Source organism: Mustelus asterias, chromosome 17 (assembly GCF_964213995.1).
Source record: "Mustelus asterias chromosome 17, sMusAst1.hap1.1, whole genome shotgun sequence".
Taxonomy (NCBI): Eukaryota; Metazoa; Chordata; class Chondrichthyes; order Carcharhiniformes; family Triakidae; genus Mustelus; species Mustelus asterias.
The window spans coordinates 74,338,158-74,361,150 of record NC_135817.1 but is presented as its reverse complement, the minus strand read 5'-3'; the positions used below and the strand labels follow the sequence as shown (position 1 = coordinate 74,361,150).

Below are 22,993 nucleotides of genomic sequence, written 5' to 3'. Positions count from 1 at the left end.
AGATGGTTATGGTGGTTGGAGGTCAATTATCTCAGTCCCACAACATCACTGGGTTTGGAAGGTACTGCCTAAAGAGCCTTGGTGAGTTCCTGCAGTGCATCACGTAGATGATGCACACTGCTGCCACTGTGCATTGATGCTGAAGGGAGTGAATGTGAAAGGGTGCCAATCAAGCAGGCTGCTCTGTCCTGGATGGTGTCAAGCTTCATGAGTGTTGTTGGAGCTGCATTCATCCAGGCTAGTGGAGAGTATTTCATCTGTTGACTTCTGCCTTGTGTATGCTGGACAGGATTCAGGGAGTCAGGAAATGAGTTACTCGCCGCAATATTCCTAGTCTCTGATCTGCTTTTGTAGCCACTGTATTTATATGGCTGGTCTAGTTCAGTTTCTGGTCAATGGTAACCTCCAAAATGTTAAAAGTAGGGGATTCAGTGAAGGTAATGCCAATGAATGTCAAGGGGTGATGTTTAGATTCTCTCTTGTTGGATTCTGTCTTGTCATTACTTGGCACTGGGTGGCACAGTGGTTAGCACTACTGCCTCACAGCAGCAGGGATCCGGGTTCAATTTCGGCCTTGGGTGACTGTGTGGATTTTGTAGGTTCTTCCCGTGTCTGTGTGGGTTTCCTCCGGGTGCTCCGGTTTCCTCCCACTTCCAAAGATGTGTGGGTTAGGTTGATTGGCTGTGCTAAATTGTCCCTTAGTGTCAGGGGGATTAGCAGGATAAAGATGTGGGGTTACGGGGATAGGGCTTGATGGGATTGTTGTTGGTGCAGGCTTGAGGGGCCGAATGGCCTCTTTCTGCATTGTAGGGATTCTATGAAATGTTACTTTACAAGTAACATTTCATAGAATCATAGAATCCCTACAATGTCAGCCTAAGCCTGGATATTGTCCAGCTCTTGCTGCATTTGGACATGGACTGCTTCAGTACCTGAAGTGCTGAACATTGTGCAATCATCAACGAACACCCCCACTTCTGACCTTATGATGGAAGGAAGGTGATTGATGAAACTGCTGAAGGTGGTTGTGCCTAGGACTCTACCCCGAGGAACTCCTGCAGTGATGTTCTGGAACTGAGATAATTGACCTCAAACCACCACAACCATCTTCCTTTGTGCCAAATATATCTCTAATCAGTACAGAGTCTTTTCTCTGATTCCAGTTTTGCCAGGGTTCCTTGATGCCATAATTGGTCAAGTGCTGCCTTGATGTTAAGGGCAGATACTCACCTCAACTCTGGAATTCAGCTCTTTATTCCATGTTTGAACCAAGATTATAATGAGATCAGGAGTTGAGTGACGTTGGTCGAACCCAAACTGAGCATCATTGAGCTGGTTATTGCTAAGCACATGTCGCTTGAAAGTTCTGTTGGTGACCTATTCCATCCATCACTTTACTGATGATTGATAGTAGACTGATGGCGCAGTAATTGGCCAGGGTGGATTTGTCCTGCTTGTTATGTACAGGACACACCTGGACAATTTTCCACATTGCTGGGTAGATACCAGCAGTACTGGCTTGGGATGTAGCAAGGTCTGAAACCCAAGTCTTCAGTATTATTGCAAGAATATTGTCAGGACCCATAGCCTTTGCAGTATCCAGTGGTTGACACACTATTTGTTTTCAGGAAAACGGCCTCTAGCTAAAGTTTATTGTCATGGAATTTTTTTTTGAATAATGCACAATAGATCTAAAATACTTCGTAAAATGAGAGATTCATTATATTCTAGGATAACTACAGTGGTTAAGCTGAATTTGAAGCCGAATTCCATTTCCAGGTTCTCATGTCTCGTGTATTGCTTTAAAAGCTACACAGAAATTGCATCTAATTAGACCTTATATAGATGTAGCATCTGTATAACTGACATAAGTGGGGCTTTAATGTAGTTGTCATAATTCTGGGATATTCTCGAGTTAATTATCACTGTTCACTCATGTAAGCAGATTTAATGTCCTCTCTGCTGTAAAATACATCCGTTTTTTTTCCATGAATAAGCTACCATAGAAATCTTACTATATAAACTGAAAATCAAAATACTGTGTCATCACATGATTTCACCTGTTTATAGAAGGTAGGTTGAATAAAAACAAGACATAAAGAGGGGAATTCTGGTCCCATCAGTGTGAGGATTGGCATGGGCAGGGCCGGAATATTTGGAGAACAGCCAAAAATCTGCTGGCAGGACCAGAAAATCCCACCTAAAGATTTTGGACTTAAGTGATTTATTTATGTCAAGCATATTAATGAGTATTGCGAAAAAAAAGGCATATCGAAGCTTTTATCTTGCACTCATCAGGACACTTCACAAGTATGCCAGTATAAAGGGAAAACAACAATTTATACTGTATGAAAAGAGAGTGTTGATTGGTTGGCAAGTGGACTCTGATTGGCAGAAACATTGCCATGGCGAATGCACCAGTTTGACCGATAGTTCATTGTAAAGCATTGTTTGATCTAAAGAAAGTTTATGACATGCTGCCTGGGAATGTGCTAGAATTCTTCGAGTCCTGAGAAGTACACATGACTTTTACAAGGAGTGCCAGACAAGAGTAAGCAGCAGTGTGGGGTACATTGAGAGTTTTGTAGCCAAACACCAAGAATCAGCACTGAACCCGTCCTCTTCCTCAAAAACCAAATCAAAATAAAAACAAAAATTCTGGAAATACTCAGCAGGAAGGTCATTATGACCTGAAATGTAACTCTGTTTCTCGCTACAGATGTTGTCTCAGCCCTTTGTCTTCCTGATTGTCATGTATGTTCTAAATGAGCAAGTGAAACAGTAGGTAAATAGTCAAAGATGTGAGATGTTGGCAGATGATAATGAACTCTGTGATGGGGATGATGGGAACATGATCAAGTATCTGAAGAACTGGACGAAAGCAGTAAAAGAGAGAAGTATGAAGATGACTAGACCAAAGATCCAATTTATGGACTATCAGTTTGAGCCGAGGGAAGAGGATCACAGGGAATGTGTAAAGATTAGGGTGAAGACTTGGAGAAAGTGAATGGCTTTGAGAACCGGTGGTCAATGGTGCCAGAAGATGGAAGCATGGAAATGAAAATTAAGCAAAGGATTAGTTCTACTTCGAGTAGTTGGAAGAAGTGGAGTGTTATGTGACAAAAAAGTATCGCTGAAACTAAGTAAAAGGAAGAATCTACAAGACAGTTGTCAGACTGGCCTTGTTATATAGTGCAGAAACTTGGATGCTAATGGAATGTAAATACTGAGATGGGTGTGTGGAATAATGAGAAAAGACAAAATTCTGAATCTGCACATCATGGAGTCAATGACGATTGTGGGAGCATTGAAGCGTATAGCTGATAAGTCATTGAAATGGTTTGGGCATCTGTTGCGGAGAGGAAATGTGATGTAGCAAGTGTTGGAGATGAGACTGCCAAAAAGAAGGGGAAAAGGAAGCCCTCACACCAGATGAAAGGATGTGGTGGCAAGAGGCTTAAACACAACAGGATTGGAAGAGGAATGAGTGACTGATGGGAGGAGATGGAAAAACGTGATCAACCAACATTGTGGTGACCCCAAGTAAATGGGAGAAGCCGAAAAAAGATGATGATTAATGAAGATTGGGTGATTTCTGAAGTAGGAATATACATTTCCCTATAGTTTATTAAATAAACCCAATACTCTTTCTCTGTTAAAGTGGATCCTAATATAGAAGACCATTTAATCTAACTTAACCCATCAAAGCTAAGCTGATTTGTGTTAATACACTGGTAACCTGTTGCTGCGAGTTGCAATCTGAAACTCTGTCATTGGGAGAAAGACAACCAGGGCAGTGTGGGGGGTTCTCCCCACTGAATTTTTAATAACAAGACTGGAATCTACTAATGTCCCACCTCATTCTTCAAGGGATTCCTGAATATTCCTATCCTTCAGACATCATCAATAAAACAGAACATCTGGTCATTCAACTCATTTCTGTTGTGGAACCTTACTGTGCACAAACTGATTGCTGTGTTTTTGTATATTAAAATGTTGACTACACTTAACAAAGTCATTAATTGGCTATGTAGCAGGACTGGGGCATCCTGAAGTTGTCAAATACGTTATATAACCGCAAGTTCATTTCATTTATTTTTCTATTCTCTATTCTTTTGACATGAGGTTCCCAAATATCTGTCTGACTGCCCTCTACTGTGCAAATAGAATTGAATAATACTCTTGATCCACAAATGTTGCAAGGAGCCATTTCTGATAATGAATGAAATGTTTAAGATTGTGCTGGGTAGCTGTTAATCACTTTAAATTATAAGTATGAGCTAAAACAAACTTGCACCTTGAGGAAAATATCGAGTCTCAGGATTATGGCTCATGTTTTCTTTTTAAAAAGGACACAATCTGGAGATAACCTCTTATTGTGTTAATTTAGTAGTACAGAAACACAAGTTTAAAAATTGGAATCCAGGTAAAATCAATTTTGCCACAGAGATTTTAATAAATCAAGGAACCATCATTCAAAACTTTTCAAAAATGTCATGATGTTTCATATTTGGAAGGCAGTATTATTACTGCTGCTTGCTTTCACCTTGCAGGATGAAAGGTGTAAAGTTTCTTTGCAGGTAGGCTCTATCTGATTTAACACTAGGATAGACTTACTTGGATTCCCACAGATATTTTCAAAAGGTAATATTATGATTTATTTGGGTCAAAATTGAGCCATTGTTTATCAGGCAAAATGCGGCACAGTGGTTAGCACTGCTGCCTCACAGCGCCAGGGACCCGGGTTCGATTCCAATTTGGGTGACTGTTCTCTGTTGCACGTTCTCCCACTATCTGCATGGGTTTCCTCCTTGTGATCCAGTTTCCTCCCACAGTCCAAAGATGTGCAGGTTAGGTGGATTGGCCATGCTAAATTGTCCCTTTGTGTTCCAAGATGTCTAGGTTAGGGGGATTAACAGGGTAAATGCATGAGGTTGCAATGATGATGGTGGTGGTGGTGGGGGGGGAGGGGGGGGGGGGGGGATCCTCTGTTGGAGAGTCGGTGCAGACTTGAGCTGAATGGCCTACTTCTGCACTGTAGGGATTCTATGAATAAATTCTATAAAGATTGTTGTATGTTCTTTATCCGATTGGTCAGCAGTCCAATGCATACCTGCCTCCGAAGAACCTTGCGGAAGGCAGATCATCACTGACATCAGCTATCTGCTGAGCAGCAGCAGGTTTGTGAATTTGACTAATTAAATTCCCATTTGTGAGCTGATTGGAGATGCCGCCAGAATCTTCCAGGTATCCCCCTGCAGAGACCAAAACCTGACACTCATTTGGGGTCAGCTCGCCGGTAGATGGCCAGGGTGTTGTATGAGGCCTGTTCTTATCTCCCCACTACAGCAGTATTGTCCCTGAGTCCCACCCTCCATCATTGTAACCTCATGCATTTACCCCACTAATCCCCCAAACCTAGAAATCTTGAGACACAAAGGGGGTGATTTTACCATCGCATTGTGCCCGTTTTCAGGTTTGACATGGTGGTAAAGTGGGGCATAAAGCACTTAGCGCAATTGGCACCGGTTTTCACGACGAACGGCAGATTTCAGGCATGGTCAGCCTTTTGCAGGAAATGGGTGAGAGGCAGGTTAATATGTGTAAATTTATTTTAATGCTGTTTTACATCTGCTTAGCGAGGCTGGCACTCAAAAGGTCCGGGTTCAGCCCCCTTAATGACCTAGCCTGGAAAGGTTCTTGCCGGCGAGGAATAGAGCTCCCCATGACTGAGGGGCATTCAACTTGGCCTCGTTGGTGATACCGGAGGCCATTGGGGCACGCTCCCCCCACCCCCCAAGAGTGGCTGCAGGCAAGGGAGGGGTTGTCCCTTGGGCAGTGCCAGACTGGCAATGCCACCCCAGCATATGGGCAATGCCCTCTGGGTGGAGCTAATCAGGGAGGGGCCAGTGGAGGGGCTAATGGGGAGGGGCTAATGGGGAGAGGGGGCCTGCAGGCACTCTGCAGGGATCGATGGAGAGAGGGATGAAGGGAGAGGGGGCCCGCTGCCACTCTGCAGCACTCAGTGGGGGGAGGGTGGCGGGTCCACGCTTGATGGGGGAGGGGAGTCCACGATTGGTCTGGGCGGCAGGAGCTGTATCTCAGGCCGTGGGCCTCCGCGATTGCAGGAGACGGGGAGCTGCTTCATGCTTCCTGCACTAACGGGCCTGACAGCGCTCTCTTTTCTGTCAGGCCCTTGCTACTGCGAATGTGCATCTGCAGCATCAGAGGCCTGCACAAGCGCCCTACCTCCCTCTGCAGGTTTTCGGCCATGTTAAGCCCCGCCCACAGGCTTCTGCAGCGAGCAATGGACTTGCTCAAAATTTTGCAGGCAGTGTGTTTATGGAGGGGCCTGAAAACAGGCCCAAAAGACGGATCTGAAACCCTCCCAGTTTCAAATCCACCCAGCACTTAGACAAAAAATGGTAAAATCGCCCTCAAAAGGACAATTTAGCCAATTCACCTAACCTGCACATCTTTGGACTGTGGGAGGGAATTGGAGCACCAGGAGGGCACCTCAAGGAGGAAGTGCTTGTCAATGTCTTGTCAATTACATTGTTAAAGTTTGTTAATGTCAATTACATTGTGAAGGGTAACGGGTTGGGTATTTGAACACCTAAAAATAGGATCAACTGTCAGATCAAGAACGAGATGGATGCAGTGTCTTATCTTATCAGCTTGGAACTTGTTTGTCTCCCTTGTGAGGACCATGAATTGGATTCAACTGGAATTTGAATTTGGTTTTTGGAGTGAGTAAAGAATAGATTTGAGTTTGCCTGGTCCATTCTGAGCATTGGTGTTGTAACTTTAAGGATGCAGTAAAAAACTTTTTTTTAAAGTTTGTTCTTTTAAAAAGAAAATAAGGGATAGTTGGGACACTAATTTGAGCGAAAGGTGTTGATATTGGACAAGTCAATAAACTCTGCCAGCAAGAAGCCTTTGTGCCTCTGTTTCAATTTACCACCTGAGTTGAATCCTATTAAACAATGCTCTTGCAGTCCTGATCCTGGAGCGCCAGTGCCCCGCTATCCCCTATTTTCTTTTTAAAGAACAGATTTTTAAAAGATTTTTTACTCCACTCTTAAAATTACAATGCAATACTCAGAGTGGACTGAGCAAACCCAATCCATTCCTGCCCCAGCCCCTTCAATTAGACTTGCAAATGCAAGAACCAAACCGGTGGACCGAGAGCTGGCCTCTTAATTGGCACCTCCAGGATAATCACCCAGGAGGGAGGCCTGGGGTAAAATGCTCCTTCAGAGAGTCAGTACTCGATGGGCCAAACAGCCTCCTCCATTATAGTTCTAAGAACATAAAGAGGAGTAGATTTAGCCGTTTGTCAACTGAAGCCCTGCTCCACCAATTACTAAATTCATGGCTGATCTGATTGTGGCCTTAACTCCACTTTCTGGTCTGCCTTCCGAACCCTTAACTCCCTTATAGGACAAAAATCTGACTAACTCAGCTTGCAATGACTCAACCTCCACTCTTTTCTGGGGTACAGAAATCCAAAGATTAAAGACCCTCTGAAAGAAGCAGTTCTTCCTCATTCCTGTCTTAAATGGGAGACCTCTTATTTTGAAACTGCCCCTTATTTTAAATACCTCATGAGGGAATACCCTTAGCATCTACCCTGTCAAACCCCTTTAGAATCATGTATGTTTTGATGAATTTATCTCTCATTTTGCTAAACTCAAATAGATCCAGGTTGCTCAATCTTTCCTCCTAAGACAACCCCTTAATCTCCAGAATGAACCTAGTGAAACTTCTCTGAACTACTTCCGAGCCACAAGTATTTTTAAAAAATTTAAGATGCTGGCCATTATGTCAGGTCTATGTCCCCTGTTCTATTCTAGGATTTGCCAGATTGATGATACTGGCCTGTGCCCCAAATAAGTGCAGGCTCCCAGCATAGTTCAGCAATTGAGTATACAGGCAGAGTTTTAACCAGGTAGAGGTGCATGTATTAGGGCACCCGTCCCCTGAACTGAAGAAGATAAACAAGAAAAGACCTGGATACGTGCTCAAGATTTTGGAGGGTGGATATGCAGAGGAACATCTAACCTGCAGACTGATAAAATTAGGTATAAAATGGAGGCCTAGGTTGAAAAACCAACGATGGCATATTGCTTCAATCTATAGACAATATAATTTCATATCTATTAGAGTTTAATGAAATGGATTATTTAGCACAATCAATCTGCATAGGTGTCAAAGGTATTCTAATATGCGTAAGTGGATTACATTTAATTTGACCATTATATATTGAATGTAAAGTGTAAGGATATAGTAATCTGTAACATCAATATTAAATCGTTTGAAAGACACCAATTAAGCATAATCTATTACTCACAAAAATATAATGTACTCACATTTTCTTATAGGCCATCCATTCTGTCAGCTGGCATCATGAAGGGAGACAGTTCATGTGTAGCCATTCAGATGGTAGTTTAACCCTATGGAACTTGAAAAATCCAAGCAAACCTTTTCAGATCATAGTACCACATGGTAAGCACTTCTGAAAGCTAATAGGTAAGTGTAGGTGTATATTATCTTAATTTGCATAATATCTTAAAAAAATTAACATAGAATATTTATGTATTTTCCGGTATCTTTGGACTTTGCTAAAAAGGTGCCTTCCAATCGCCTATGAACTTGTTCAGTGTAACCTATTGGCTTGAGCTGGACTCATAGAATGATCCCTGTGCCAGAGCTAATAGTCCTGAGGCAAGCCTATTATCTTATTTACAGGGTGTCAGGTCAGTGGTGAAGAAGATTTCAATTTGGGACCATCAAGTCGTCAATAGTGGTGCTCGCGTAGGTCCTGGGAGAGGGAGGGATATCATTAGGAGTGAGGAGGAGACCTGGAGAAGTGGGGAAATGATGAGAGTAAATGACCAGGAAAAAATAGGAAAGAAATTATCAGGAACAATGGGGGTGGGGGTGGAGGTGGGTAGTGGCATGGGAAGAGGGTAGAAGGAGGCAGTTAAGGAATGACAACAGTATTCAACTGTGCAGTGCACCTCTGTTGGCTCAATGTACAGGTATGTATTTTTTATAAACTTTACCATTTTTGTTGGTAGCCTCCAGGAAACCCTCGCTGCACATCAGGCCACTACATTTACTGTATACTGTCACCCAATACGAGCAATATTCAGGACAGCCCGGTTTTGTCCTAATATTTGCATATACATTGGGTTTAACTTCTTTTCAGGTTCTGGATATCTCTTTTGCAGTCTTGAAGGAGCATGTGCTCCACAAACTCCATATTGGAACTTAAATGTGATAACCCTTTCCCACAGCTGGGGAGAGGAAAAACCAAATAAAAAAATTCAGGTTGGTTATGAAAATTCTGGAAAATTACACTCCAATCCTAACCTTAGAGTTAAGGCATAAAATTAAAATTAGAGTTTGGCATTTAGGAACCAAATCAGGATAATAGATAATAGAAGGATAATAGAAATTTGGTCATCTCTCTCCACACCCTACCCCTGTAAAGGCTGTGATGCAGGGGCAATTGGAGTTTTCAGGACTGAGACAGATTTTTGTTAGGTAAGGACATCATGGTTTTGAAGCAATGACAGGAAATTGAAGTTGAGGTGCAGTTTAGGTATTGCTCCATCTCACCATCTATTGTAAGAATGTGTTTCCTTGCTTGTTGGACATGTATACCTATGCAGTGGTGCAAATGAGTGTGCTTCCTTAGCAAGGAACTGAATTTTCACCACTGAGGCAGGAAACAGGATCCAAGATTTTTTTTCATAGATTAATAGACTTTTACGGCTCAGAAGGGGGCCAGTCGGCCCATTTCCATGCCAGTCACCAATGATCTGACTATATAAATCCCATTTTCCAGTGCTTGACCCATAGCCCTGGAGGCTATGGCAGTAAAAATGAATATCTAAATACCTCCTAAATATTACGAGGGTTTCTCACTTAACCACCATTTCAGGTGGTGAATTCCAGACTCCCACCACCCTCTGGGTAAAACAGTTTCACCTCAACTCCCCACTTAGTCTTCTACTTCTTACCTTAAATCCATGCCCCCTCACTATTGACCCCTCTACTAATGGAAAAAGTGCCTTCCTATACATCCTACCTATGTCCCTCATAATCTTATATACTTATATCAGGTCCCCCCCCTCAACCTTCACTGCTCCAAAGAAAACAGCTCCAGCCTATCCAATCTTTCCTCATAGCTCAGACACTCTAACCCATGCAGCACCCTGGTAAATCTTCTCTGCACCCTCTCCAGTGAAATCACATCCTTTCTATAATGTGGTGACCATAACTGCATGCAATCCTCCAGTTGTGTCCTAACAAACTTTTTATACAGTTCCAGTATGACCTCCCCACCCTTGTATTCTATGTCTTGGCTAATAAAGACAAGTATCCCATATGTCTTCTTAACCACTTTATCTACCTGCCCTGCTACCATCAGGGATTTATGGATATGCACTCCAAGATCCCTCTGATCTTCAGTACTTTCCAGAGTCCTACCATTCATAATGTAATTCTTTGCCTTGTTAGCCCTCCCCGAGTGCATTACCTCACACTTTTCCAGGTGGAATTCCATTTGCCATTTTTCTACCCACCCGACCAGTCCATTGATATCCTCCTGCAGTCTGTGGCTATCCTCACTATTTATCACCCTTCCAATTTTTTTGAGTCATCTGCAAACTTCTTGATCATACCCCCTACATTTAAGTGCAGATCAGTAATGTACACCACAAATAGCAAGGGCCGCAGCACTGAACCCTGCAGAACCCCACTGGAAAACAGACTTCCAGTCACAGAAACATCCATCTACCATCACCCTCTTCTTCCAGCACCTCAGCCAATTTTGGATCCAATATGCCACTTTGCCTTGGATCCCATCAGCCTTTCATTTCTTCACCAGTCTGCCATGAAGGACCTTATCAAAAGCTTTGCTAAATTCCATATAGACCACATCAATGCATTACTTTCATCATCACTCCTGGTTACCTCCTCAAGAAATTTGATTAAATTTGTCAAACATGACCTCCCCTTACCTCTGAAGGCAAAACTGACTAAAGTTAAGATTTTCACATGGGGAAGCCCTTAATTTGCATGGAAGTGAGCTCCCAATCTAACTAAAGGCAAGCTCTCAAAACTGGAAGGCCAATCAGAGGCCTTACAACTTCAAATAGGTATCCAGCTTCAGTACAAGATAAATAACTAAGATTGGACCTCAACTAGAAGGTATTCTCTCAGCTACTTAACAGCCGTGCCAGCAGTATGGAGGGAGTTGAAAAATCTCTGTATAATGTTTTCTTTACCTGCATCCTCACAGGGGTAGGGATGGCATGACGGATGGCTAGTGCCTACTACTGGGCGCCTACCTCCAGGCAATTGTTCTGGCCCGTCACATCAGGAAACTCAGCTGATTGAAAAAACTCTTACCTTTAACATGTCCTTAATGAGCCTAATTGTCTGCCTGCCTAACGGCCCAGGTAACCTTCCTAGGCTCCAAACTTGTCTCTCCAAAAATGTATGTCTCCAGAAATGACACCCACATTTTGAGATGCTGTGCAAAGCAGTATTCCTGTTCCTCTCCCCTGCTTTTCAGGCTCCAGGAGTTAGGGGGGGCGGAATCAGGGGACCAAACATTTTGCCCAAGGCATTTACCTATTTTAACTCCATTGATGCCATTGAGTGTACGGCCCTTTCGAGAAGGGTGTGATTTTGATTGCACCTTTCCAGGTGAAGATTGCACTGGGTCTGCAACAAAGATCACACCCAAGTGCTGAATTGGAGTCAAAATACTAGCATTGAATTATAGCAATTTACAGAATGAAAAGAAGTCATCTGCTTTGTTGTAATGATGGTTTTTATTTGCTGGAGCATTCCAAATCTAATCCCATTGCTCCAATTGCTCCCCGTGACAAAAAAGGATGTGCTAAACTATTTATTGAATAGAGAAAGCGAGATGGAGCAAATTCCACATGATTGCAATATTTGTTCCCTTTTGAAAATAGAAAAGATTGCTCTGATTGAGCTATGCATCTTGGAATTTTGCTGTTATCGTTTTGTGCCAAAGTTGTTTCATCAGTTCTGAGCAGTACAATCACACCATTTGTCTGGTTCTAAATGGGCTGCGTACTGGGATTCACTAATAACATGATTAATATAGTTAGATTATTGGGAGAAAAACAATGATATCTCAGTTGACACATTTTAAGCCACATTTTTTGATCTTAAAGTCGTTGATTCAACTGAAAGCCTTGTAGATACTGACTTGGATGTGCCAAAAAAGTAACTGCAAAGGTTTTAGTTTTTGTACAGTATTATCACTAACTGTATTCTCATTGGAAACCAATTGTCACTGAATTCAAGAATTCATTAATGATAGATAATGGTCCCAGAACACTGAAAAGTGTTATGAGCAGAATTATGGTGACAACATCAGCTGAACTACCTGTTTGGGACTACACCAAACAGAAGCAAGAGCCAATGAGAGGGACACAGAATTTTGGGAGCAGGATGAAGAAGGTAGGGAATGGAAGAATTGGTAAGAAGCCAAGAAAAGTCACGAGTCTGGAAAAAAATGAAGAAATTGGAAAAGATACTGAACTGATGAACAAAGGAGAATTTATATGTAGTCTGCAGAGTGGAAATTGGTAGGCCAGATCTGGACTGTGATTTTCATTTTGTGCACCCTTTCTGATATCTATGAAGAAGTAGATAGCTATAATTATTGTTTCCTTAAAAGGTTCAGCCATACATGTTGAAGAATATTGATATGTTGTGTGCAGTTATAAAAATAGACTTGCCTTGCAGACTAAAAAGTTTTGTTGTGAACAAATAACAGGATTGGGAAACAACAATAAATTAAATTCAGTTCCAACTTCAAGAGATAAAAGAGAGTTTCATTTTACAGTTGGGCAGTAAATGGAAGCAAGTCTAAGTGAATATGCCGTGAAAATACTAATAACAAAGCAAAGATCAAATGTCATGTCTGTTCTTATCATTATCAGTTTAACATTTGACATGTCTCTGATCTGTGGACCACATATTTAATTGTTTTTTATAACAGAGAAATGAAATCCGGTTTCCTCATCTCCTTCATGCTCTGGTATTGCACTACTTTGAGGATTAGCACACTTTCCCTCTTGGGAAGGCTGGAGATATTTGCTAAAATTAAAAAAATTAAAAATAGTCATGACAAAAACAGCCAACCTGACCTGGTCTTAATGCTGCAGTATTCACTGTCCACTCCAATATTATATCCATTTCTCTCTTTTATTGAATAGGAAAAGTCCAGCGGGATGGGAAAAAACCTGAGCCATGTAAACCAATCCTAAAAGTAGATCATAGGACGTGTAGATACAGGTAAGTGCAGTAATTTGTATATATCAATTGTAAATTTAAAACAACCACTGGCAAATGCATACTACCAATAAAAAGGGTTTTTTAAACAACCTCAAAAGAATTTGCTAAATATTGGCAGATCAGATTTTTGTTGCATCAGTGCACTCATCGCAACTGCTGCTGTTGCTATTTTTGTTTCTTTAAAAATCTTTTATATAGTCAATTGATTATTTCTTGACATATCTCAGTGCTCTCCTATCAATGGTTACTGCTGTGATCCCTTTGGACTATACATCTTGGAGCTTAATTTGACAATGCAGAAGGAAAATCGATGTGATTTTTTTAGAATAATGAACTTTGAAATGTGGTCACTCTCTGCAATGGACTACATTTTATTGTCTGAATGTTAGATATTTTTGGTATTGCCTATTTTATCCTGAAAGGATGCTTTCTATAGTGCGTCTGAAAAAATTGGTGAGAATCGTAGTGGACATGCCAAATTTCCTTAGCGTCTTGAGAAAGTAGAGGCATTGGTCAGCTTTCTTAACAATAGTGTCGATGTGGAGGGACCAGGACAGGTTGTTGGTGATGTGGACACCTAGAAATCTAAAGCTGTGGACCATTTCCACTTCATCACCATTGATGTAACAGGGACATGCCCTCAACTACGCTTCCTGAAGTCGATGACTATCTCCTTAGTTTTACAGACATTGAGGGAGAGTGAAGTATGAAGATCAATATTCACAATCTGCAGCCAGCACTTTTCATCAACTTCAGTATCAACTACCGCCAACTACAAACAACCTTTCAGTTTTTCAACACAGATGGCAGCTGAAGCCCCCTGGAATCAGCCCTCCCTGTTCTTGCCTTGAGTTCCAGGCCAATTGAAGTGCTAACTCTCGGAAAATCCTGCTTCCTAGTAGATTGGCAACAGAGGTGGATTCCCAACCCAGAATTGATTCCCTTCCTGATTCGCGCTTCCAAGAGGAAATTCTGGCTCAAAGAGTTTTAAAAAATATTTCAAGATAATTACAAAAGCAAAATACTGTGGATTCTGGGGATCTAAAATAAAACAGGAAATTCTGGAAATACTCAACAAGTTTGGCAGCATCAGTGGAGAGAAACAGTTTTAATATTTCAGTGCAAGATTCTGATGAAGGGTTACACATCTGAAACATTGAACTGGATTTTCTTGTGGGCTTTGGCATTGGGGTGAGCCCACTCTTACCAGCATTTGCAGATAAATGGGAGGCAGCCTCGTAATCAGCTGCTTCCCAAAAGGTCGGCAGCTCTAGCACTTGAGCAGCCTCACTGGAAGTGGTCAGCAGCTCAACATGGAGGCTCATTGGCCAACACAGGAGCACTTCACTGAAGACCCCTAAAACAGTTAGGGACATCAGGATGGAAGGAAAACTCTTCTACAGGTCTATTCGCTGACAGAGCTGTGGCCTTTTATCTCTGCAACCTCACCGTTAGGGCTTTGATGGCCTCCTGGCCTGCCACCAGGAGGAATGCACATACACTGAGCCAGTGGTCTCAGGATATGGAGGGCCCCTCTGATGTTGGTAAATACTGGCACCAAAATAAAATTGCCCCTAACTGGGGCCTTAAGTGGGTAACCAGTCAAGTTCATAACCTGCCTCTGCAGAAGTTCACCAGATGGCACAAATGTGTCAGGGAGCCATCACATTGTACCTTCCTGCTATTTTTGCTGCAGCAGCCTCCCCACCATCACCCCCCTCCACCCCCACTCCAACTCCAAGGGACAGGTAAAATCTACCCATTCATTCTCTTCTTATTTCCATAGATGCTGACTCACATGTTGAGTATTTTCAGCATTTTGCATTTTTGTTTTTGGTGGACATTGTTTGGTTCAACTGTTCCGTTCTTTAGTTAGTACATTTTCCTTGGAATTAATGCTACATTTTGCTGCATCTGAATGTATTTGGTAATTTCTGGTAGGCTTATATCTGCTTCACTTGTTTTAGATTTCATTACAAATATAATTCTGATATGTTACTTATATATGAATATGAAATTTAAACCAGCTAGAAAGTGTAGTGTTCATAGTTTGACATAGGAAGTGTGGCTGTTGCAGAAAGGAATTGTGAAAATCCTCCATGGTGCCACTTACAGTAAACTGGATGAATTAAGTGGTAAGTGTTCAATGATGAACGCTCGGTGTGAATGGGCTACACCTCCTAGATACAGCTCAATTTTCATTCCTTTTCATGGAAATGAAAATCAGACCATTTCTATATCAGGGAACCAATCCCCGAGGCAGCAAGTGTAACTGAGCCATTTTATCATGACCAGAATATTATGCCACATACTGTACAATGTATTATTCTGCTACTAAATTAAAACTATGGACTGGATTTTCATGGCGTTCAGGAGGCTCCATGGAGAAATGGAAATTGCGTCCGGGACCCAATTCTGGGATTCCTAACCCCATTTCCAGGGATTCTAATTTTCAGGAGTAGACTGATTTGAATCGCGAGTCCACGCCCTGCACTCGCAACCTAGCCAGCTCCATTGCAGGAATAGGTATAGCCTAGTTCTCTGCAATTTTCATGGAAGTAGGCCAGCTTTTCAAAGAATCATAGTGGATGGCACCTTAGAGCCAAGCCGCATCATTTATTCTTGGCTGAAAGATTATTTTGTATCAGTAACAAGATGCATAACGTGCAAATGCTCAAATACAGTTTTTAACATATTAAGTGTAAACTTTTAACAGATTAAGTGTAAATTGTATTCTAACTATGGTTTTCATCTTCCAGTGAGCCATTTATAATTTTTTCTGGAGGACTTTCCTACGATAAAGCATGCAGAAGACCTTGCCTGACAATTATGCATGGCAAATCCATTACAGTTCTAGAAATGGATTATCCAATTGTGGACTTCCTAGCCCTTTGTGAAACACCATATCCAAATGGTAATAATAACTTTTCAGGTTTTACCTATCTCTTTAAATGGAATACACCATTAAGCTTAAATTAATATTGGCCCAGAATTTGCTCAAATGGCATACCTGCAAACAACATCAAAATATATGCAGATGTTGGCATCAGCAATTTATGCCAAAATTTACCGTGAATGTCGTTAGCATATACTGGAACATAGAAATTAACATAAAACAAATAGAAGCCAATGTAAACAATCAGAGCATAAGGAAAGTACAGAATTATTCCACATTCCGTCTTTTTTGTGTAGAAATTAAAGTTTGAACCTCTCTTTGCACATATTAAACACAGAGGAGAATAATTTCCTGTTTGGGCACAATTAGCCCAGGTGCAAATTGAACCTAAAAGTTTGCTAGCTTTAAGAAATGCATTCTCCCCCCTTGCTCCCAAATTTTCAGCTCAAAATCATTTAAGTATTACAGCACGTAAAATCTTCAACAAATCAACACAATCATTTTAGAACACTCTTTTTCAAAATTGGATTGAAAATGTTCCTTGGTTAAGAATGGAAACCTGGTGCCGTTTTATTAATACAGATGAAAATGTGTTTATCATAAATTACCTTGTCAATGTCCGCACACCAGTGAGGATCCAAATTTTAAATAAGTAAAAATGACAAAAAAGAACTATACTGAACCATTTGCTAGTTATTGGTGTACAATAATTTAAAAGCTTCAAAAATGTACCAATTAGTGTTATAGCGTTCAAAACACCCAGCTTAATTTGAAGAGTCTCCGTCAAGCTTCCAAAATTGGATGTAATTCCTGGAAACATGCTATGGTGATTAATTCATGATGTGGAGGTGCCGGCGTTGGACTGAGGTAGTCACAGTAAGAAGTCTCACAACACCAGGTTAAAGTCCAACAGGTTTATTTGGTAGCAAAAGCCACTAGCTTTTGGAGCGCTTGCTTCTCCTTCGTCAAGTGAGTGGGAGTTCGGGAGTGGGAGTTCAATCAGGGGGCATGGCTGGCTTCAATTTTATTTAGCTAGTGTAATAGGTCACAGCAAGCCTATTTGTGCTGGATGTAACTTGTGCATTACATTTCTCAATGTTTTACGCTAGTTACGCTGATTTCAGGCAAACTGCACTGAGAAAACAGAGCAATCTTTCAGAAACTCCTGCCCAGTATGCCTAAGAAAATGCAATCATGGAAGCATTACACTTTTTAATATAACACATCCAGATGCCACGAAAATATATTCAAGAATATGAAAAATACAGTGCAAGTATCTATCGCAAATAGTATCAAAAATGGCTTAGAAAATAGCCAAAAATGACGTTAGGTCCTCCTGCATCCAGTTTTTGGAGTACGTTTATGCATGTTCAAAACTGGCATCAGTATAGGAAACTCGTGTTCTCTGGACTTCTGTTTGGGTGTGGGCAGCAGAGAGTTTAATGGGAAGCTTTTCTGAATTGGCGTAAACATTATGCAAAATCAGCTATTCCATAAAATGGATGTAAGCTGCTATGCCTAAATTTCCTCACTCTTTTGTGATGAAAATCAAAATTATACCGCAATTACTTGTGGTGTGAGAACAAGTTTTCAGGAAATCGTGGGCCAAATTTGAAGTTGAAACTAAAGTTGTTAAATTGTTTCTTCCCCCCCATCCCCACCCCTTCCATTCATATAATCTTATCTGCTTAAAATCATTCAGGAAAATGTTCCCTCTCAAATTTCCATCTTTATGGAAATATTATTTGCCCATACAAATGTCTGGGGCAGTAATAATTTGTAGTTAATGATCTGCATTTTTATGTTTGGTTTGACTTTCTAGTACTTAAATTCTCCAGTTCAGAAATGTTAGTTCTTTTTATTTATTCACGGGATGTAGCCTGAGGAGGATACATTTATTGCTCATTCTTAATTGACCTTGAGAAAGAGAATTTCTGAAATAAGTTTAATTCCAAATTGCAAGCACTCTTTAAATTGACCTCCTTCAACATGGAATTTCAATTAAGTTTTCCAACACAATGTGCTTCTGTTCAAACAATGCAAATCATAGATGGATCAGCAAATGCAAGTAGTAGAGAAGTTAACTTGTACCATTCTACATTCAATTTTAGGTTTACAATATAGTGCCAGTATAAATGGACAAAACATGCTGACTATAGCTGTCACAGGGGAGACGGTGGTATAGTAGTAATCTAACTGGACAAGTAATCCAGAGGCCCAGGCTAATGCTCTTGGGACACAAGTTCAAATCTCACCATGGCAGCTGGTGACATTTAAATCAGTTAATAAATCTGGAAAATATAGGCTAATATCATTAATGGTCACCAAGACAACAATCATTGATTGTTGTAAAAATACATAGGTTAGGAAATCTGCCATCTTTACCTGGTCTGTCCTTCATGTGACTCCAGACCTACAATAATATGGTTGAATTTTAACTGCCCTCTGAAATGGCCTAGCAAATGCAGGCAAAGGCATTTGGGGATGGGCAACAAATGATGGCCTTGCCAGCGATGGCCCCATCCCATGGAAGCAGAAAAATTAATTAGTTTAATTTTGATTTACTGTTAGTAGATAATGTTTAGCAAGGATATCAAGCCTACATAAATAAATCTAGGATTTGTTTCCCATTTGTCCCTTTTATCAGCACAATAAATGAGTAGCTTTAAACAGTGGCAAAGTTGTACATTAGACATGTATTCGATCCCATTTTATGGAACCTACTCTACTGTGCTATATAATTAGTTTGTTTAATTGTGCTTTACAGAATTCCAAGAACCTTATGCAGTGGTTGTGCTACTTGAAAAAGATTTAATTGTAGTTGATCTTACGCAAAGCACGTAAGTATATGCAATCCATATGCACCTAGATTTACTTTTTTTCTTTTACAAATGTTTAAAGTCTTCCAATATTTTTTGCATGGAATATCCATTAGTACCATGAATTGCATAAAAGATTCCTCATTTTTGGAAAGATTGAAAATATGAGAAATGAGGGCAAGATTGTTTTGTGGAAATTGCGCAGCACATTCTCCTCCTCTTTTGCATTTAAATTGGAATAAATAAGCAAGTCATAACTAAGTCTGAACTACAGCTTAAAACTCAAACAATAATAGTAATTGAAAACCCTTACTTAAATTCTGATCTGAGTTGAAAAGATCCAGATATTTGCATTTCAATTTTTTAGACAAAATACAATAGATTAAGTAGAGCAGCTTATGAATGTACTGCCAACTAAATTTCACCAGGTTTGCTAAGAGCAAATTACTGTGGATTCTGGAATCTGAAACACAAACAGAAAATGCTGGAAAATCTCAGCAAATCTGACAGCATCTGTGGAGAGAGAACAGAACATTTCGAGTCTGGATCTGAAGAAGGGTCATCCAGACTCAAAACGTTCTGTCCTCCATTGATAAGAACTAGTTGTTATGATGTCCGTAGAGACTGATAACTTTTTTAAAAAAAACAAATTTCTAGTTACAGCTAAAAGAATGACATCAAGATTTTAATATTTAAGACATTTACTGTAGCAACAGATTAAAAGTACTATTGACTAAACACTATATTTGTAAGTAACTTGTATTTTAAACCTCATAACAGAATTCTCCTTTCTTATATTTAGTCCAGATATACATTACATGGTCCTTTACATAGAAACTTAATTTTCCCAGATTATTTTAGAGATTTTAGCTGCTGGAGATTTATTCCTACTCTTTTCTTTTCTCAGCCTGGTCATTTGCAATCTTGGAACTATTTCACAGTGCAATTTCTTTTCCAAGAGACACTCCCTCTACCTTTCTGTGATAGTCAGTGATAATCAAAGAAAAACTGTAATGTAATCTTTAAAAAGGCTTTCTCTACATTCTTCCCCATGACAACGTAAATTACATGGGCCTTGTATCTAGACAGAAATGGTAATTGGCTATCCTTGAGAGCCCAACATTCTTTTATGTACAGTTTGGACAGTTTAAAACAAAACTGTTTCCTGTCTGACATTCTCACCATTTTTATGGACTTTGGAGGCTCACACTCTGCCTACTTTTAGCACACAGACTGCTGCATTTACCTCCAAGCATAATCACCTTGCACCTTCTTCCCAGTAAAACTATCTGGGCCCTCTTTAATCACTAGACTTAATATTAGGCAGACTTCAGAACAGGCCACATGATCCCTTCAGTTTACCTTAAATTTAAAAACACAGTTCGAATATATAACAATTTTATGAACCTTATAATTGTTATGTATGTGATAATTTTGTTTGAAGAATCTTTGCATTCCTGACTGGGAGGTTTCAAAGTTTGGAAAATAATTATTTATCAATTTTCTTAGGTTGCTTTCCAAAGTCAAGCTAGCAGCAGTCATGTTTCTGAACATTGTGTTTCTTTTCTCATTGGTAAAACCACTTCCCCCAAAATGGCTGAACAAAAAAGAACAAAGAACAATACAGCACAGGAACAGGCCCTTCGGCCCTCCAAGCCCGTGCCGCTCCCTGGTCCAAACTAGACCATTCTTTTGTATCCCTCCATTTCCACTCCGTTCATGTGGCTATCTAGATAAGTCTTAAACGTTCCCAGTGTGTCCGCCTTCACCACCTTGCCTGGCAGCGCATTCCAGGCCCCCACCACCCTCTGTGTAAAATATGTCCTTCTGATATCTGTGTTAAACCTCCCCCCCTTCACCTTGAAACTGTGACCCCCTCGTGAACATCACCACTGGTTAACAGCAGGAAAGCAAAATACTCAGATTCCCAAAGTTGTCTTTGAAAGTCATTTTGTACTATGAAAGGACATGAGTTGGGAATTTCCTAATATCTGCACCCACTCTCCTGCCATAACTTTGTTAGATGTACAGCAGAAATCCAATTCACATGTTAAGTTTAGAGTAGTGGAGCAAGTGCAGCTCTGAAAAAATTGTTAATTCTTAGGGTACATTTTGTGAAATACCACACCACTCTTGGGGCTCTGACTGTGGAGGCAGCTATTTCAAAATTAAGTGCTACATCCTACAAGCTTAACCCCTATTAGACCAGATTTTGAAAGGCACAGTCTGGGCCCTTTTACCTTATGGGCATGGATACCATTTAGGAAGGGCCGTACCTAACTTTAAGGTGTTGGGCAAGGACCTACCTTTTAAGGCCTTAGCCATTGAAAGATCTTTGAGTGAACATGTCCATTTTATATGAGAATTCATGGAAACTGGTATGCATCCCAACGTAAAGACAAAATAAATGACATGGAAGGCATTTGTGTCATTTCCATTTAATTTCCATTCAATTTAAGTTTCATTAATTTCAAGCATGAACTTCCTTTGCTCGCCTATTGGTCACTGGAACTGCATATCCAGCTGAAAAGGGGTAAAGTTCCAACATTGTAGATGTGTGTCATTTTTTGTGCAATTGCATCCACAAACTAGTGCATGCAGGCAATATACTGATTTTTTTTTTCAAATGAATTTGATGAAAAATTAGCTTCTTTCTGTGCTGTAGCATGTAATGATGTGGGAAGAACAGTGCTTAGGGTTGAATTTAGTGGCCATAGGAGCAAGTCCTGCACAGTCATTTTCAAAAGCCTGGTGGATTTAATACTGTAAACTACTTGCCCTTGGGGCACTTGCCCTTTAAGGGTAGAGATTCCACCTCCAAGAGCTGTCTGCGAATCAGCGGGTTGGCAGCTCTTCAGTCCTGGCAGTGCTACCACTCACCAGCCAATCAGAGATCCAGCAACTCTTTCGTCTATGGAGTATGCCAGGACCACTCAGGCAGGCTCTGGCAAGGAGTTGGGGTGTTTTAGAGGGCAGGGGTCAGTTTTAAAATTGGGGCAGTCCTCCTTGGGCCAACCCCCATCTTCCTTGCCGTCGGCAGTATGAGGCCTTTAAGTACCCTTCCCTGTCCCAACTCAATATGTTGGTGAGTGGGGGAGGAGTCAGGAAATCAGTGGGCACACCAAACCCCACTTTCCCTTTGAGTCCAGCATTAATTCTCCCCTTCCCCCCAACCCTCCCCTTGGTTACTATTTATTATAAATTATAGTTATGGCTTAATTGTCTGAGCATAAAGTTGTTTTTAATTATTTAAAATTCATTGCTATTTTTGATTTTCCTGGTCAGTTTTCCTATTTTTGAAAATCCATATCCAATGGATGTGCACGAATCTCCAGTGACTTGCTCCGAGTATTTTGCTGATTGCCCTCCTGATTTGATACCTGCACTTTATTCCGTGGGAGCTAAACAACAAAAAAAGCAGGGATATAGCACAAAGGTAAAGGACTGCACTTTATTCTTGTTTATACTGGTGCATTGAGATTATTCTACTGTTAATAGAGGTGCCGTTATATTTTATTAATATTTGCCAAGTGTCCTGTTAAATAAAAATATAGACATTAAAAGGCATTGAAAATTACCCTGATGATCAATACTAAAGGCTATGTCTACCTTCAAAGGCTTTGTCCCTTTTAGTTCGAAACATTTTGGCATACATTTTACAGTACAGTGTTTAGCACTGCTGTCTCACAGCGCCAGGGACCCAGATTTGATTCCTGGTTTGGGTCACTGTACGGAGTTTGCACGTTCTCCCTGTGTCTGCGTGGGTTTCCTCCGGGTGCTCCGGTTTCCACCCACAGTCTGAAAGTAGTGCTGGTTAGGTGCATTGGCCATGTTAAATTCTCCCTCAGTATACCCGAACAGGCGCCGAAGTGTGGCAACTGGCAGATTTTCACAGTAACTTCATTACAGTGTTAATGTAATCCTA

General features: G+C 40.7%; 1 protein-coding gene across 2 annotated transcripts in view; it reads left to right on the top strand.

Moving 5' to 3' along the window:
* The window catches only part of stxbp5l (syntaxin binding protein 5L), a 437,021-nt gene that overhangs the window by 225,327 nt on the left and 188,701 nt on the right, over positions 1 to 22,993 (top strand). For both annotated transcript variants that reach the window (XM_078232988.1, XM_078232987.1), the window contains exons 9-13: positions 8,385 to 8,508; positions 13,275 to 13,353; positions 16,113 to 16,267; positions 19,017 to 19,089; positions 22,354 to 22,504. In XM_078232988.1, the coding sequence (XP_078089114.1) occupies positions 8,385 to 8,508; positions 13,275 to 13,353; positions 16,113 to 16,267; positions 19,017 to 19,089; positions 22,354 to 22,504 (582 nt within the window). The remainder of the gene's footprint in view (positions 1 to 8,384; positions 8,509 to 13,274; positions 13,354 to 16,112; positions 16,268 to 19,016; positions 19,090 to 22,353; positions 22,505 to 22,993) is intronic.